The 19,794-nt window shown below is 41.9% G+C and overlaps 1 protein-coding gene across 1 annotated transcript in view; it reads right to left on the reverse strand.

Moving 5' to 3' along the window:
- Positions 1 to 7,081: 7,081 nt before the first annotated feature.
- Positions 7,082 to 19,794, reverse strand: part of HOXB13 (homeobox B13) — a 35,294-nt gene continuing 22,581 nt past the window's right edge. Inside the window, exon 2 of the mRNA XM_069237572.1 lies at positions 7,082 to 12,900. Within this exon, the coding sequence (XP_069093673.1) occupies positions 12,647 to 12,900 (254 nt within the window). The 3' untranslated portion in view covers positions 7,082 to 12,646. The remainder of the gene's footprint in view (positions 12,901 to 19,794) is intronic.

Here is a 19,794-nt window from a genome sequence, read left to right on the forward strand (position 1 = left end):
GGGTAGAAACATCTTGATCCGAAGTGCACCTTCCCAGAGTGCCGCAGGGGCCATTTCAAGGCCCAAAGAAAGGACATTTCCTCAGAGCTGGCTTTGTTCTTTCTGTATAGATTTCAGAAGCCGGGCAGCGCCTGAACTAGACCGCTATGGCCCGAGGTCACGCGGTGCAGCGACTGGAAGACGAGGCAACGCAGGAGCGGAGGCCTAGCGGAAAGTATCGCTCGGAGCAGGGGCGGCTTAACCAGAAACAAACCTGATACATTGAAAATCTCGAGAAAGACTCGTGGGGGTTAAAAATGGAAAAGTGGACTGTCCTGCTTGAAAGGGAAGGGATGCTCACGTGGGGCCGTAAAAGGTCAGGCTGGGCCTGCTTACCTTTTTTCGGGCGGGTGCCCCCCACTGTTACATTCCACTTAATCTGCTCTAATTACCTCTATTCTTACGGTGATATTTGTTTGCTGTCTGGTGGGCGGAGGGGGTAGTACGTACAGGGCGGGACTGTGTGCGTGAGAGAGAGGGGTGGGCGGGGACGGAGGCGTGGCTCTTCAGCTCTCTGCAGCGCCTGGAGATTTCCAAACTCTCAAGCACTAGCCAGCGCCAGGCCTTGGTTTCTGGCTGAGCTACGTCCGCACCTTTCCGAGGCTCTTCCGTCCAGCCGAGGATACGCAGCTAAGGCCACCTCAGGGGTGACCAGGCGTCCCAGGTTTTTAAACATCTGCCCCCCCAAATTTCAGTAAATTTAGCTCATGTTCGGGTTTTCAGAGAGGTGCATATAAAGACAGATGGAGGCAATTTTCGTGTGTTCCAGTGCAGAATAAGTTATTTGCACTTAGAAGTCACCCATTTAGTTACCACACATGATATTATGTGTAAAAAGTTGCAGTGTTATTGTGGTGCTTTCTGTGTCGGTGAATGCCAACAATTGAGTCATTCTGTGTACCACAGTCGATGCAGAATGTGTTGTCCCACTTCTATGTTTGTGGAATACCCTGGTATTCAGAGGTCGAAGTGGGCGGGCATGATCTGAGGGGCTCCACATGCCCATACTTTTTAATTTGACAAAAACAGTTCCCCTACTTTCCCTTAAAAGGCAACGATCACAGGATGGTTAATTCGTGCATTTGAGATGCCTAAACTGAAAGCGGAGAGTCTCTCTTGTCCTGTGAAGCCAAGGGGGACAGACAACTGAACACCAAACAAGTCTTCTTACCAAGCAATTTGCGGCCTGAAAAACATGTAAATGTGCACATTTGGTTAATCTACAAATCTTAAAGCTGCCGATGTTGGTTTTAAATGATGGAGTCACTTTTGGAGTATTCTTTTTGAGAGGTATTGTAAGGTAACCTGATGAGCTGTGGAGTGCGTACTGCTGAGTTCCAAAAACTGTTTGAACTAGGCTACAGTCTGCATATTGCACATCTGTATTTTGGAAGCCCTTTTTTATTAACTGGGTGTAATGCAAGTTTAAAATGATGAAGGAGCATTTGTCGTGGGCTGGGACCTCATAACACTAAAAACACGTCACTGTTCCCTACTGCACAACCAGAATTCAATTCTGTGGCTTCCCGCTTGCACAGACAGATATCTGCAGTGATCGCATTAACCGACAGAGGTTTCACAAAGTAAAGTAGTGCATCTCTCACTGATTAGTTTAACTTGCATTTATTTTTCATCTAACGTGTGTGCTATTTTATGTGCAGTTACTTGAATGTAAAACACCAACAACATAGAGGATATTTTGTTCTTTTTAGTTAGGTCTTAGATCCTGCCCCATGCTCACTGTCCCGGCCCCCATTCGACTGCCGCTGGTATTTGTTTTAAAAAATCTGGTCGCCCTACCCTACACCACCGTTGAAGTGTGGAACGCAGTCATCGAATTTCTGGCATTGCTAATGAAAAAAATACATTGTTTATAGGTGAGGCGAGTGTATGTGCAAAGTGTGTGTTTGTGTGTGTGTGTGTGTGGTATGAAGTGGAGCAGACAGTAGGAAGTATAGGCAGAGATAACAAGCATAGGGAAAGCCAATAAGTTCACGTTGGACCTGCTTACTTTTTTCAGGCGAAATGGTGTTATCTAGCTTTTTGGCTGTGTTAGTGTTTTTTGTTGATGCTGTTCCACATCAGTAAAAAGAAATAAAAAACCTAATTTGGTGATGTAGAACTGCAAAGGCAGCACTGAAAAAAGTAGCCCCAGGCAACATTTTTGAAAATGCTGGCATAGTTCTGTGTAATTTTATGAGTTTCGCATCACGCTTGTAATGCAAAATTCCTGAAATTACGCCAGTAAGCCAAGGGGAATAAATATGTTGTGGCAAAAGTATAGCACAAGGGCACAGGAACAACACCACAACCAGAAAATGAGCTGCTGTTGTTCACAGACTTGGAGTTTCTTTGCACTTTTTCTTGTTTGAAATACATTCTTGCATCCAAAATGGATGCAAGAATGCACTTTGTGCAAAAATGTAGTAGTGAATGCTAATTTTCCATTTTGCCTAATTTTCTAACAATTTTTATAGAAATTCACATAATTATGCAAATTATTGAAATTTCCCACACCTTTATAAAAAGCCACTGCTATGTAATCAAAAACGTGCATATTTACCGCTGCCTTCCAACTTTTAATTTACCTCTCCAAGATGGCAAACGCCCATCTCAGAACCGCAAATTAAAGAAAATGCGGAACAGTAGAACATAGATAAAGTAGTGCCCACAGCAAATTACAGCTGTCGGTTCTTTAAAAAATGAAAAACACATTCTCCAGCCTGCATTCTTTTTTTTAAAGATAATAATGCTGGCTGGGGTAGGGGGTGTAAGATTAGGAATTAACAATATTCAGTGCTAGATGGAGAATTACAATATCTGTTATTAACCAGGGTTAGTTAATTTAGGATTTCCCCACCACAATGAATATGAAACCAAAAGGTCATTGACCATAACGTCCTTTATCAGAGAAGAGTGAATTGCAGGTTATTCTGGACCACCAGCTAACCCTTGAAGAATAAACCAACTTGGTTATCTTGGTTATGGCCTCTAGGACCATCACTTTAATGCTTTGCTCCTCAAACACATAAGCTACTATCGCTCATGCCAACATCAAACAATTGGCTAAACTTTACTGCCCCTTAAACTAGACTACTGGCACATCTTTTGTGTGTGGTCCATAGGGGGGTGGGGCTTGTGGCCTGCTGACCAAACCAATGTGGATTTGATACATTTTTAGTTTGTCTTCATAGGGTGTATCGAAGTGGGGCTGCCGGTCTTCCGAAGCCCTGCCTAACCCATTTTAGCTGTAAAAGTGTAGCCCGTTGCTTGGGATCTTGCAGGAACTCCATACGTACAGGCTGGTTACTGCCTTCGTATGTTGGTGGGTGACAGTGATGGAGATGGATCAGTGGTATGCGTTGACAATAGCCCTTGTGTAATTCTTCTTTGGCTGGATTAAGAACTAGCCTATTAGCAGAGTGTCCTAGTCTTTACTTTGAATACTGTAATATGTATGTTGTCTAGCTCAGTTAGGTACTGATATCCTCAATGGGTTCTGTGTGGTACTCTTTCTGCCCGTTCCTCTGGTTACCATTGCCCATATTTATACTTTTACATGAAAAACTGCGTTAGCGCAGTTTTGCGTGTAAAAGTATAGCGTTGGCTAGCGCCATTCCTGGACACCAGATGGGCGCCATATTTATGGAATGGCGCTAGCTGGTGCGAATGCCCTGTTAGCGTCCTTGTCAAGGACGCTAACTGGGTGGGGGAGGCGTAGGGGAAACCGGAACGTATGCTCCGAATAATGGTGCTACACTGTTTGGAGGCAAAAAATGCCTCTAAGCAGTGTAACGCCATTTCCTGGCACACAACCCCAATGGACATAGCTCCTGTCTTAGTAAAGACAGGAGCCATGCCCACCACCCCAGTGACCGTGCCCAGGGGCCAAATGTCCCCTGGGCATGGCCATTGGGGCTAGCGGTTTCCCCATTCTGTGGTGTCCCTCTGGTGTGGGTGGGGGTGTCCGTGGGGCCAGGGAAGGGCACCTGTGGGTTCTTTCCATGGTCTCTGACCATGGAAGAAGGCCCACAGGTCCCCTAACGCCTGCCCTGACCCAGGCGTTAAATAATGGCGCTAAGCAAGCTTAGTACCATTATTTAAGGCCCCCATGCTAGATTTTAGCACAGGGGGGATAAATATGGCGCTAAAGCCATATCGTCATTTTCTGGATGGGAATGCCTACCTTGCATCTCATTGACACAAGGTAGGTTTTCATGTCCAGAAAATGACTTTAACTCCATAACTTTGGCGCTAGACGTGTCTAGCGGCAAACTATAAATATGGAGTTAGGTTTGCGCTGAATTAGCATTAAAAAAAAAGATGACGTTAATTCAGCGCAAACCGAGTATAAATTTGGGCCCATGTTTCCTTGTAGCCTATTGTCTCTAATTTTCAAGGCCTGGTTCTTATTCTCCCATGTCTGTTGCAGTGTGTATAATGTGATGAAAGGTGAGTAGTCAGTCATGTAAGAGAGTGGGAGGGTTATTATTACCGACAATGCAAGTATTATTACACAACAGTTTTAGAATCATTACTACCTGGTTTGGGGTGATTAATAACATTATTAAGAGAGACAAAGTAGTCAGACAGGCAGACCTCATATATTTAAGGTCCTCTGCAGCCCACATGTGAATCCCATAGGAGGCACCAAGTCCCCTCTGTTCTCATCAAACATTTTTCCTCCTCCTTGAGCAAACCTGATCATTTAGGATTAAATTATGATAGCAGAAGCCATAGGTACCTAGGCACTGAATTCCTACTACCAGGGTCACAGAGAACTGAACTGATGAAGTAGACCAATTTTTAGCCATTGTGGATTAGACCAGAAGAACAGAAAAGCTTTGGAAGAGCCGTTTGGCTGCTTGTTTCTATGACGAGCAGTTTGCCCGTTCCATAGTTTGTCAGCGATGACACAAAATTGGAATCAGCCTACAGTCTTCACACTGTTGGATTGCCTTTGTGGCATGAGATCCTTGAACCCTCTTGAACCACAGTAGAAGAGCAAATACAGAACCTGGAGCTCAGAAATGAGGTGAGCTGATCCATTAATCTCACACAAGCTTGTGTCCTTCAATGGACTTCTGTTTCATCCCACCCATAGCTAAGCCTATTTTCTCACCTGGGACGAAATCAGGGTTTGGACCCACCACTCACCAGCTTTGTATTTGAAGGAAGTAATACAGTAGGGGGTACACGCTTGAAGACATTGCAACCGTAGCCTTGCCCCCCCCACATTTTGCAGTTATTATCTATGCCTACGCACCTTCACGAAAATGCATGAACATATAGAAATATAAAATATTCTATTATGAAAAATATAATTCTAATGCTTCAAAGATAGTTATAAAAATGTCCAAAATAGATTTTTAAAGAACAACACCAAATAAGAGAGGTAGCTGAGCAAGATCACTTTTTCATGGCAAGACTGACTCTTACAGCGTGACTTATTAAACTTTTAGGGGCATATTTATAAAAAATGGCATAGCGCCTAGTGCAGCGCCAATTTTCTTGTACCCCTTAGCGCGCCCCTAATGCCACCATGATAGCGCCATATTTATAACGCGGCGCACCATGGCGGTAGTTAGGGTGACTGGCGTCATAATTTGTGATGATAGTTCGTTTTTTTGCAGGACTAGCATCACAAATTATGATGCTAATCCTGCAAAGCACCCAGAGGCCCATTGTAATCAATGGGGGCCTCTTTTTAACACCTGCACTTAGCAGGCGTTAAAAAATGCTAATAAAAATGTCGCAAAGGAATCTCATAGATTCCTTTGTGCCATTTTTACGTCCCCCTCCAAGTGCCGGAACGCCCCCCCCTTACATACATTATGCCTGACGCAGGCATAAAGTGGCTCAAGGGGTTACAAAGTGGGACAATGCAAGCATTGCGCCACTTTGTAAATATGGCACATGGGAAATGCCACTTTAACGCCACATTTGCGTTGCAATAAATGCCACAAATGTGGCGCAAGGTGGCGCTAGGGGCTCATAAATATGCCCCTTAGTTTCCTCTACAACGTGTGGTCCTGGGGCGAAGCTGTAAGCATGAAAATAAATGCAGCTTTAGCCAGTGACACATTTGTGCCAGGTTAGCGAATGCATGTTTTCATATCTGCAGTCATTTATTTCCTAGATTTAGGGCCACATGTACTAAAGTTTGAAACTGCGAGTTCCTAACTGTGATTTCATGCAAATCGCAATTAGGAAATCACAATTTCAAATGTATGAAACTCTTATGAGTTTCTTTTGAGATTCTGAGTGGGTCGCAAAAGGACCTACTTCATGAATATCAGTGAAGTAGGTGGCAATTTGTGACCCATTAGGAATTGCAGCCATCAGAGGGATGATGGCCTGCTAGGCTCAGCAGACCATCATGTCTGTGATTGCTTTTAAAATAAAATAATCTTTTTTTTTAAACATAGCCCGTTTTCCGCAAAGGAAAACGGGATGCATTTAAAAACAAAAAAATGAAACATTTAAGTTTCAGTTTTTAAGAGTAGGCAGTGGTTATTCTCATATAAAATATTTTCCTCACCATCCTCAAAGGGGAAGGGGTCCATTACTGTTGTCAGGAAACTGTAAATGTTTAGCAACTGCATTCCAGTCGCAAAACATTTGTACATGCCTTTCCCATTCAGTATTAGGAAGGGACGCCCACAACACGCCCCTTCCTAATATGAATGGCAAAACCTATATTGCGATTTAGGGTCAAGCTACCGAATCGCAATTTGGGCTTTGAACATCCCAAAAAGCATTTTTCTAGTTGCAAATGGGCCGATTCTGCAAATCAACCCGTTTGCAACTGCAAAAATGCTTTGTACACGTGACCCTTAATTCCTAAAGTTATTTTTGTTCAGGATGTCACAGTGGCACTGTAAACAATCCTCACAATGTATCTGCTCAGTTAGTTCCTATTGGAGAACCCTCTCCTCTCTCCACCTCCCTTCCCTTCTCACCACCCAAAATATCTGCTCCATGAAAACGTTTCCCAATATTTCATTTAGCAAATCAAGAAACATTGTGGAATGACCCCGAGTTCTGAATTTAATTTGCACTTTAAATTGAAAAAAAACATTTTAACATTTGTAGATGATCTTGTATTGCCATAAACATTATTACAGAGTTTTCATACAGCATATAATCTGGTGAGTTTGTTGCTCCTAGGAAGGTAGAGATGCCTAGAGATTTAAAGAGTGAACAAAAATAGAAAACTTAGGAGTGAAATTCTAACATTGAGTGTACAGACAGTGAACTCGTAAATTTTTTATTTAAGGAACTTTCCTCTGGTTCACATAGAAAGTTAAGACCAACATGCACTGTTTTGTTTATTTAGTAGTATGGAATGGAGGAAACACATTTAACTCATTCCAAATTATAGAGGGGATTTTGCAACAGGAGATAAGTAAGAGAACAGATCAGGGCACCACTGTTAAACATGTATAGGATGCCTTTTATATCATTATATGTGGATCCGTTGTCAGGAAACAATCCTTTAAAAATACAGGGTACGCTTTTTTGCACCATTGTTGATACTCTTTTTTATAAAAAATGGAACAAAAGTATGTTGCCCAATGATAGTTCAAAAGTTGGGAAAATGCATCAACCTCTTATTATCTAAACATAGATGGAATAATTAGGGGTGGGTGGAACTCGTAGAGTTTAATTCTGTGGAGTTACATTAAAACTCATCGAAATTCCGTGAAAATATGCATATTGCGCTGCAATTTACACTGGTAAAGAGCGCGCAGCCATTATAGTTGATTTTGCTACCACTTGAGTAGAAAATCTACTCTGGCTGCAGCAAATCTACTGAAGAAGCAGTCCTTTCTTCGCTCTTGCTCACATTTTGTGGAGCCTTGTGGGAAAAAAAATTACACCATGTGGAGATTGGTAGAATTTAGTCAAACTCTGCGTTACAAGAGTAATGCAGTCGCAAAATTCTGCCACTTTTGCAGGTGGAATGAGACAATCCATCCACCTCTGGAAATAATGTGGAATCTGTCTCATGGTTGTCTTCGTGCAAATACTGTTTGCTCCATTCCATGTTACGCAATCTACAAAATGGTGCAAAAGCACCACTGCAAAGTTTCAATAATATGAGACAGGTATGCATAGAAAGCAAAAGCATTCATCGAGGTTGGTAAACACAGAGTGACAAGATACACAAGATGTACGCATAGGCCCAGATTCTAAGAGGTGACTGGCAATGCAGTGCAGAAGGCAAAAATGCTGTGCTGTGTGAAAGGAGAGAGCAGGAGAGTGCCATTTTCAGATACATATTGCACTCTCCTCCCCTCTCCCTAGTGCCGGTGCTGATTTCAGCTGCCGTGCGTCATGCACACACCTTAGCGCCATAGTGCTAGGGTGTGTGCGTGAGCATAGCATAAGTTTTAGTTTTTTTACATGAAGGTGTTCTTCCTGCACAAAATACTTTGCCTGGACCAGTGAAAAAGGCTTTCCTACTTTGTATGTGTGCTGTACAGTACAGCGCACATGCAAAATTAGAAAAGCAGAGAGAAATAAAAATATTTTTCCACTTAATGCCTGCTTTTCAGTGGGGTTAGTTTTTGCTGCTAAACCCTTTCTACTGATGTTTGAGAGTAGGGTTTAGCGTCAAAAAGCATTGGTGGTAGCACAGGTACTGCAAAGCATCACCCATGTAACACACCCTTGAAGCAAAGTAATACAAAGCAGCGTTTTGTGCTGCTTTGCTTTTCTTTTCCATACAAACCAATGCAAATATCAATTTGCCTTGGTCTGTGAATCCCAAAAAAGGTTTAGCGTCGGGTTAGTGTTACAAAAGTAACACTAACTCAACACTAAACCTTTGAGAATCTGGGCCTTAGTGTGAAAACATGCACACCCAGAGTAAACAATGTACAAGGAGTGTATGCCATGACAAAAATAAAAGGACAAATGCAACTTGGACCATAACACAGACACTGCCGCAAACAACAGGGCAAAATCATCAGGCACCATTTCACCCTAAAGATACAGAAATGTTTTTACTTGAGTCTCTAATAAAGTTCTTTATACCAAGGCCAAAATATAGAAGTAGAATCTGGAACCATTGCTAAGCCTATATAACATTTTTGCTTGCACATTTAAACAAGCATTTGCAATGCAACGGGTCTTGCATTACGTCGAGTTAGAGCTATTAGCATTGTAAACTCCCAAATGGACTTTTGTTGCCACATTAAATGAAAAAAAAAAAAAAACGGACGAGATCGAGCTGCGAAATAAAGAGAAAAAGTAGTCCAGAAACCATACGGAAAACATGGAGCCTCGTATGTTTCCAGTAGTTTACCGCTGCTCTCGGGGAGGGCTAAACACCAGAAAAGGCATGACATATACATGCCTTTCATGAATGAAAACAAGCGGATTTTAAAAGGCAAGCCCACAAACCAATAAAAGTGACTGATGTAACATGGGCGTGGTTAAAATCCCCCTAAAGAGAGATTAGAAGAGGGACGGAGTGTTTTGCGCTCGCCCCTAAAAAGAGTCACGTTGATTTTGCTTAAAACATAGTCCCATCCTTCATTTGAAAAGCGGAGAAGATGTGTTTTTCACTTCTTTAGTCACAGCAAATAGAATAAATCAATTCCTCCTCATGCAAACGCCATTTGCTCCATTTCTGTGACACAGACAACAAACCGTGGTGTAAATGGGCTGGCACGATTTGTTTGCACCTGTGCAATGTTTTCATATTGTGGGTGGAGACGTTCACAGATACACAGATATTAAAGTCACACATTTTGCATGTTCACAGAATTAAAGCTTGAACATTGTGGTGAGCACAGAGATAATGAATGTCTAATCATGCGTATTTACGTACATTAAAAACCTGTGAAAATAAGAGTGCACATAGATCTCATCAGAAGATTAAAAAAAGAGAATGTACATGCGTGAAAGGAAAATAAGTGGTGCAAAGCATAAATCCAGGGGGAACAGAAATACGAAAAAATGAAGATAATGTGCATAGATTATAAATAATTCTGTGCAAACCATGAACACAGGGTGAGCAGGGATCAAAAAGAGCGAAAACAGGTTGTGCAGAATATAAAAGATTACCCTGGAAAGCATGAACACAGGAAGAACATAGATAAAGAAGCATTGGCAGCGCCTACAGGTCTTGCTTTTCTGACCTGGTGGCTCTGCTAGTGCTTTTTGCTCTAGTTGTTCAGCATGAACAAAATAATTATTTAGAAAACAGTGGATGATGCAGCCTTAGCAGCTGCTTAATTTTGCAGGGTGTGGAGGGAGAGAAGCACACAGGCGAAAGAGAGCAACACAGCGCATGGGGGAAGGGAAGCATGTGATGAAGTTAACAGACACATGCACTCTTAGAGATTGCTTAAGCAAAAAGAAAAAAGAAGTGCCCTAAAAGTGAGTAGTGGAAAAAGAGAAGTAAAAGGCTGTGCTCCAGGGGAGAGACAAACACCGAATCGTCAAGGCAAGCCATTGACTAAGATTCAAGTAAATTAGAGTGACAATAAAGCCAGCTAATGGTAAGCAGTTGGTGGGATTAAAGCCCACAGCAATTTCTTGGTAAGTTGACAACAGATATTTGGTAACCAGACAGCTTTGGGTTGTCTCGTAGGCTCAACCTAAAAAACCCAGAATGAACACAGAATGCATAAACATAGGATGTACACACAGAATGGGAACCTAAGCGAAAGCAGGATCACAGGTATACACATTAATTAAACATGAATTTAGGACATGCAAAGAGACTGATGAACAGCATGCAAACTGGACCAACAATATGCACACAAGCTGTGCACAGCTAGACAAAGCATAACCACAGGCGGTATATTTATAAATACGCACAGGAACACTTGTGAGCACGTTTTCAGCACATTCACGCTATGTGACTGAAACTTTGCACTGGTGCAAAGAAACAGGGCATATCAGCGTGTGCCATTTTGCTGCTTGTGTAATACAGAATGGAGCAAACAGTTTGCTTCAGTAGACATCAAGAATGCACCTTGGAAATTGTAGACACTGGATTGTGAAACGACATACACAACATGCATTGCTTTTAAACCATTTCATGTGAGTGCATTACCTTTACTATTTGTATAATAAAAAGAGAATAAAATGATCTTGCCCATACATTCAAGTTTCACATTCATAGTAAAAAAAAAATCAATTGTAAATACAGCTTACTCTGTTGTTCACCGATCAAACATCATTTGCTTAATTCAGTTTTCCACAAGCAACAACATATTGTTAATACATCTCGCTTTGATTTTGTGCACCATGGCAAATCTTTCCTGATGTGGCCCTCCTGTATACAGAAATAGCGAAATTAGAAACGTAGGGTGTAAACAGGATTAGAGAAATCCGAAAAACAGGATTTATAAAGAATTGTGTGTTTATGCTTTTGTATTCTGCGTGCACAGCTTGTATTTACACTTCTACCTATCTGAGTGATAAAAGTGTCAACACACAGGGCCTGATTACGATCTTGGCGGAGGGGATTACTCCGTTGTGACGGCTATCCAGCCCGCCCTATTACAAGTTCCATTATATCCTATGGAACGTGTAACACCGCGGACGAGTGACCTTCACATTTGGGACAGAGTAATCCCCTCCACCAAGGTCATAATCAGGCCCATAATGTTCATACGGAGAAACTGGTGAACAACATGAGCGAAGGGAAGCAGTAACACAACTTGTACACATGACGATTGTTCCTAGACTGAGAGTAGAATTTAAAAAACATGCTCAAATGTCAGCAATTTCCCTAACCATCAAAAAAAAGTTAAGACCTTGCATTTTTAGAACGTGTTTAGCAGTATGTCTCATGAGAACGAAGGCATATGTGTTAGGCAATACAAATAGGCTTCTTTGAATTTTTTTTGCACAATATTACATGTACACAAGGACACGTGGTGCAGTCTAAAAGAAACTATGACTGTCTCGGGAGGGACAACTCTCCAATAAGGCTACCTGATTGTGTCTTTTTTATCAGGACAAATGAGTCTTCTTCACTAAGAAATACTTTGTTTCCTTCACTAAAATCTCAAAAATACGCATTATGTTCCTGAAATGGTTGGAAATGCCCAGGTCTGTATAATAGTTTGGTAATTTTAGTTACAGTATTGATAAAGGCTTTCATTCAATACATAAACATTGTATAATTTCCCCCCTTCCCCGACAGCCCTTGTGTGAAATACAGTTTTCATTTTTGGTGAGCCTGCATGGTAATAAAAATTCTCTAAATATTTTAAGCCACCACTGTGGCATATTCATTATTGTAACCCGTCTGCTTGCTTATGTATATCTAAACATATTTTTTAATATAAATGTCAATTTTTTATATAGCTCTTAATAATGAGGTGACCCTCTTTCTAAGCTCTCCCAAATATTTGTCAAATAATGAAACTGAGGTACATGAAGATAAAATGGTTTGCCCAAGAAGACACGATTCGCTTGAATGGAGAATCCAGGATAATAAGTCAGGGCTTCTCTGGCTCCATCTTTAGAAATGTAGCTGATAGGCCACTTTGAAATGTACCAGCCAACAATATGTTTCAAGGACTATCCACATTTCCGGGCGATACCCACGAAGTTACGTTCCAGGGCACGAGTGGAACTATGTTGTGGTGGAGGTGGGCTTCATTTTAGAGATCACCTTCTTCTCCTTCACTCTCCTGTTCTGGAACCAGATAGTGATTTGTCTCTCGGAGAGGCTGGTGGCAGTGGAGATGTGCCTGCGCCTGTCCTTGGTGATGAACTTGTTGGTGGCATACTCCTTCTCCAGCTCTCGCAGCTGGCTTTTGCTGTAGGGCACCCTCTTCTTTCTGTCCCGGCGGTAGGGAGCCCCATCCGGCTGATGGCTCCCATTATCTGAAATAGGAAAACAGAAAAGAATGAATGTATCTGAGAGAAGTCAGGGCCAAGCTCCACTATGTTACCTCCTCTAGAGAGGTCAGTTTAGACAAATACTCATTTAAATCCCTGCATACGCATGCCTGCTGAAGTATAATCGTGCTGCCCTTTAAATGCATGCTCACCGATGGCCAGAATAATATTTTCTTTGCTAAATCGAGTTTACACAATCTGTCTGTTAAAAAACATGATATAATGCATTTTGTTGATATTTTTCTTATATTTGAAACGCTGAAATGTATGATGCAACCTCACTATAAAGGTGCTTGATACTGTGTGTGCTCATGTACATGTATATGTATATATATATATATATATATATATATATATATATATATATATATATATATTTCTCATAGGAAGAACACAAAAAGGCAACCTGCTACCTTACGTGTCAGAATCCAAGTACCTCAGCTCAGGAATCCCCCAAGCAGCATCCTTCAGTCAGACATTATTCAACATCTACATAACCCCACTGGCAGACCTCACCAGATCACACATCAACACACTTTCCTACGCAGACAATACCCAAATGATACTCTTCCTTTTGGACAAGTCCCCTCATGACATAAAACAACTTTGACCACGGTAGCCACCTGGGTGAGGTCCAAGTGACTTAAGCTCAATTCTCACAAAACAGAAGTGGTGGGTTTCATATGAAAAACCTCTGTGTGGATGGTCGACCTCTGCTCTACAACTACCCCCACCACCCACGCCAGACGGAAACTTAAATATCATCCTGGACGACAAGTTTGACATGCCAGCCCAAGTAAACGTGATGACCTCCACCTGCCTCTACCCCTAAGGATACTGAGAAGAATCTTCAAATGGCTACCAGAGAACACTAGGAAAACGGACACGTAGGCCCTGATAACCAGCAGATTTGACTATGGCAGTACCCTCTATGCAACAATCACCAAACAGCTCCTGAACAGGCTCTAAAGCCTCCAAAACACCATAGCAAGACTCCTCTTCAAACTACCTCAACGTACCAACATCACCCCACACCACCGGAAACTTCACGGGCTCCCCATACACAAATGTACTCAGTTTGAATTCCTCACACACACATGCAAAATGCTGCACAAGACAGGCCCTACCTACCTTAACAGCCACTTGCACTTCTACCAATCTCCAAGGCACCCCCACTCAGCCAGACTCTCACTAGCACATGTAACCTGCACATACAAAAACACAGCTGGAGGCCACACTTTCTTGTGCATTGCCCCCAAAGCATGGAATGATCTCCCTCATCAAGAGCCCCTCCTCATCGCTTCCCAAGTTCTGCAAGAAGTAGATGACCTGGCTCTTTGAATAATCTCTCCAGGGAGATAGTGGGCTTCCCACCTGCAAAGCACCTGGTTTCCCTCATGAGTGATTAGCACACTATACAAATAAATATAATATGTCATATACATATAGATTTTTTACCTACTGGCGGTAGGTAGTTATAGTTAGGGCCTAGTTTCCTTAGGAAAACGCTTTTTGTTTTGCTAATAACTTTGGCGCTGTTTGACAAATATTCATAAAATGTTCAAAACTAGTGTGCCAGTCACTTCAGCTGCTCTCTGGAAAGTTTTGGGGTGATTTGTCAAGTGGGGGCTGAGAAAAAGAGGGGATGCCAAAACACATTTTCCCTATGCAATTTCCCATAGGGATTTTAGACAGCCTGAACCACTGGATGAAGTTACATCAATTTGGCAGAAAGCTAGATCTTGGTCCAGAAAGAGTTATTTTTGTAATTTGTTGTACATCTGTTCAGTAGTTTTGGAGTTATTAAAGAAAAAAGATTTATGTATATCTAGAGATGCGGATCTGCAGAGGATCCTACACGGATTCGGGTGGATTCATGGATCCACGTGCCAAACGCTATGCTGTGATTGACTGCCACAACCTGAGAGGAAAGTTGTGGCCACCATTTTGTTCATCAGGACTCAGTTCCTAGCAAGGAAAATTAAATGTATAAGTGATAGAAGGGGCATGGTAGAGGTACCCTGACCACTTGGGACTGATGGAAATGGTTTGTGAGGGACCCCACCTGGGCAAGAAATTGTCCAAAAATGTTTTTTTGAGCGCATGAGGATCCACGTATTTACCCAGATCCTCACAGATTCAGGTACATTCGGGTGGATTTGCAGATCCTGACCCCAATTAAAAAAACACATCCACTCACCGACCCACCCACATACCCTCACTCACACACTCGCACCCACTTACACACCCACACAACCACCCACACACCCTTTCAAACACCCACAGCCTCTCACAGACCGACAAAACCACTCACACACCCACTCACAGACACACAGCTATTCACATACACACACACTCACATACTCATTTACACACCCACACAGCTCACACAGCCACTCACACACCCATACAGCCACTCACGCACCCACACAACCACTTACAGACCCACAAAACCACTCACACAGCCACTGACACACCTGATACACCCACAGAGCCTCTCCCACACCCACTCACAGACCCACACAGCCAGTCATACATGCACTCACACACCCACCACACACTCACATACCCACACAACCACTCACACACCCACTTACACATCCAGGTTACAGGAACATCATAGCTAGGAAATAGCATTAAAAAAAAATTAGAACTTCACTGACAAAAACGAAGGTTAGAGTGACATTGTAGTTAGGAAATAAAATTTAAAAAACCTTAGAAATTCACTGAAAAAAACAGAGGTTGCAAGGACATTATAGTTAGGTTCAGTTTTATACACACAAAACCATAGGAATTCAGCAGTTATAGTTATATCAAGTAACTACAACTTGTGCCCTAAGGTAACTAACTCGCACACTCACCATGCATTGCTAATTACCCCACATATTACATCACTCATGCCATCTTCTATGACATCATTGATAATATCACTGCAACATTTGCAGTGAAATTAATGATGAGAAAACTGTGCATGGTGGGGGTGTGAGTAATAGTTTCCTTAGGGCACTTGTTATAGTTACTTGAGATAAATATAAATATAACTGCTGAATTCCTATGGTTTTGTATGTGTAAAATCTGAATCTAACTATAATATCCCTGTAACTTTTGTTTTTTTCATTGAATGTATATATATATATGTACACACATACATATATATATATATATATATATATATATATATATATATATATATATACACACACACACACATACATAATATATTGACGCCTCATCGGGGTTAGTGAGCACTATATATAAAAATGCAATCTAAAACATATATATATATATATATATATATATATATATATATATATATATATATATGTCCTTGAGCAGCAATTAAAGGCAATGTTTCTCCCCCAAAGGTAAGCTTTTAAAAAATTCTTTCATCCCCTCCCCCAACATCCCGTCCTGCCCCGCCACCCCTGTTCAGTGGCAGCCGCCACTGATGTGTGTGCCTAGTCCTGCTTAAGGTAGGTTGGCTAATTGAAAAGCCAAGTCTTCAACTCCTTGTGGAATTCAGGAAGAGAGGAGGAGGCTTTGATGTGGAGTGAGAGGTCATTCCATGGTTTAGAAGCAGTAAAAGAGAATGCCTGTCCTCCTGATCTAGTTCTGTGTATGAGTAGGAGTCCTTCAGAGCAGAGGTGTCTGGGGGGTTCATGGAAGGAGATGCTACTGATAAGGTGGGGGGCTGAGTTGTGTAGTGCCTTGGATTCGGTTATGAGGAGTTTGAAATGAATATTGTGTACTAGGAAGCCAGTGGAGCTCCTTGAGGTGCACTGTGATGTGAGTTCAGTGTGGGAGGTTGAGGATGACCCTGGCTGTAGGGTTCTGGTTTGTGGTCTTCTGGGGAGTTGCTTGATGAGGGTGTTCCCGTAGTTCAACTTGCTGGTGACTAGGGCATGAGTGACTGTTTTTCTGGTGTTGCTTGAAGGCCATTTGAAGATCTTCCTCAGAAATATTTGGGTGTGGAAGCAGAATGAAGTGCCAATGTTGACTTCCATGGTCATGTCCAGTTTGCTGTTGATGATGATTCTGGGGTTCCTGATCTGGGTGCGGCATGTGGGTCTGAGTTTGCCAGGCCACTAGGTCGAGTACCATCTACAATGGATGACAAGAGAAAAATACCCCCCTCCAATGGTTTTCCTTTATTTTTTTAATTGAGTTGTGAATCCTCTGTGAATTCATGAATCAGTGTAGAATCAGCAAACTAACAATCCATACGTATCTGTCTTTTAACCCTCTCAAGCCTGTTGACACATTTTTGTAAGGATAGCATGTTGATTTAACAGATTACTACAAAAGTACTTGAAAAGGCACTTGCTTGAGTAAATTTCAGTGTCCTTTCTGAGTGTTTATAAGTGTAAATGTCTCTCTCTCTTTCTCTCAAGAGCCATGTTTTTAGGTTCATGCACCCTGATTGATCATGATCATTATAATAATAGCAATTTGGATCCTTTGTTTTGATTGTCTATATGGTCATTTGTTCACAAGTAAAGCTTGTACAGGTGTATGAATTGTGTCCCACGCTGTTGGAAATCATGTGCAGCAGTTTGGAGGATATTGAGGGTATTCTCTACCCCTCTGTGGTGTACTCTCATCCCTTAATTCTGCTGCTCAGTGCTGCTTTCCTACTGCGTGGTTAGTAAACACGACCATCAGTTTGCGACCCAGTAATGGATGCTTTGTAAGTAAATTTGAGCTCAGTTGACCAATCAGGTTTATTCAAATTAAAAGATTTAGATTTATTTCAGACATCAAGTTTTACTTGGAATTTCACTTTCTTGTTAGTGTACAGATTCACAGCAAGCTATAACAAGCATTGACAAAGCTAGTGGGTTTCATGATTCTGATCTGTTGGTTTTGACAATGGTTTTTGGTGATGCTGTATATCATAGCTGATACTGTACAGCAGTAAATAAACCTTAACAAGCATTTGCAATGCAATGGGTCTTGCATTTGCTCAAGTTAGAGCTAATAGCGTTGTAAATTCCTAACTGGACTTTTCCTGCCACTTAAATTGAAAATGAAAAGTAAAACAGTTGACATAAGCAAGCCGATTCAAAGCACCACAGCCGCCATGAGCGCGAAGGAAAGATACAAAAAGAAAAAGAAGTTCACTCGCAGCCAAACTTATCGGCAATCAAGCAATTATTCATGTAACCGGCAGTTTGCAAGATGACAACAAAACCTCATCAAGGAGCTACAAACATAAAGCATTTACCAAGGATAACAAAGGATTTTTTAAAGCAAGCCTTCGAACGAGTGCAAGTGATGGCATGCAGTGGGCATGGTTAAAAGTCCACAATTCTTACAACAGGTCAAAGCGCTTGTGAGCTCGACCTAAAAAGGAATGGTGCAATGACACAGCTGCCATGTCATTTTGTAGGTGAGCTCATTCTAAAGATCTATTGTGAACTTGTGGAAACCATAACTGGTTACAGCCCACCCAGTGCTTACCGTTTGTTAGTTTTATGGTCACTCTCATTTGCTGCTTCTTATTTGGTAGTTTTTTGTGTGTTGCAGCTTGTCAGACTAGTGTTTGTACCTCCTCAGGATCATAGCATCTTTACCAGCTCTCTGATTGGCTGGCTTTTATCTTTCCACTGCTATTGTTTTATTTCGGCTTAAGTGAGCGCATGTGTTTTCCAGCTGTTTCCCATGTGTGCTTCTCCCCTCTTACCAGCCCTTGTGCTTCTCTCCCCATGCGCCATGTTGCTCTCTCTTGCCTGCATTTTGTCCCCCAACCACTCTCATGTTCTTCTCTCTCACCCACGAATTTATCTGCAATATTCCCCACTTTACGTGTTGCACTTTTTTGATCATGTGCTTGTCTTTCCCCACCCACACTCCTGCTGCAACCTCTCTATTAACTACATACACAGATCTACTATCCCTTGCACTGAAAAACAATTGCTATGACATAAAAACTAAAATTAATTGAAATTTGCAACTTAGCCACTTATTTTTCTCCTCACCACCTCCAGTCTAGAGCCTCCTAGCACAGAACTAAAACATGATTCTTTGACCTTGTGTGTGTTATTGTTCCACTGGTAAATAAATAAATAGCCAATGCCAATGGCTGTTACTTTGTACGTCTAAAGAATAATATATCATATTTTTTTTTGCTCGCTTATGTAGTTTATTTTTGTTTTGTTTTTTTCTGTTTGTGAGCCAGGACCTGTGACTGGAAATTGCTTGATCGTGATCTTCCAGGGCTGGCATTCGGGCGATGCGAGTGGTGCGGGCACACTGGGTGCTGACCTGGATTAGGGGGCGCTGGCCTCGGGGGGTGGGGGCTGTGCTTAGCAATAACTTATGAAACTTGCAATTTAAAAGCACCTGCTGAAAAGTTACTTGTTAGTCCAGCCGTCAGGAAGCAATAAATATGTCAAGATACCTCTTATGATTAATGTTCCTGCTAGGGAGAGGGATGGGAGTTTTGTCTAGCAACAGCTTTGACTCGCCATAAAGTAGCTCTGAGGGTGAATGTGCCTGCTGCAATGAACAGAACTATATGTTATGTGGATAGCAGAGTGGATTAGTAAAGCAGGGCTTTACAAGCCTTTAAACCAAACTAATGTATGTGAAAGAGGGGCTATGGAGAGATGAGGGCACATTTGCCAGGTGGTAGTAAGTGAATCCCAGGAGGTGGTCATGGGGTGGAGGGTTCCAAAAAAGACTGTCGCACAGCTAAAGCCGGCCCTGTGATCACCATACACGAGGGCAGCAATTCATGAAACGATAAAGGTCAGTTTGTGGACATGAAGCAATAACACTTACTACTAGTTAATATTCAGCAGTTCTTGAACGTGAAAGCCTCATTTTACAGCCTATTTGTGCGGAGGAATGGGAGCATTTTACCCCTATAGATTGTGC

The sequence above is a fragment of the Pleurodeles waltl genome, chromosome 6 (assembly GCF_031143425.1).
Source record: "Pleurodeles waltl isolate 20211129_DDA chromosome 6, aPleWal1.hap1.20221129, whole genome shotgun sequence".
Lineage (NCBI taxonomy): Eukaryota > Metazoa > Chordata > Amphibia > Caudata > Salamandridae > Pleurodeles > Pleurodeles waltl.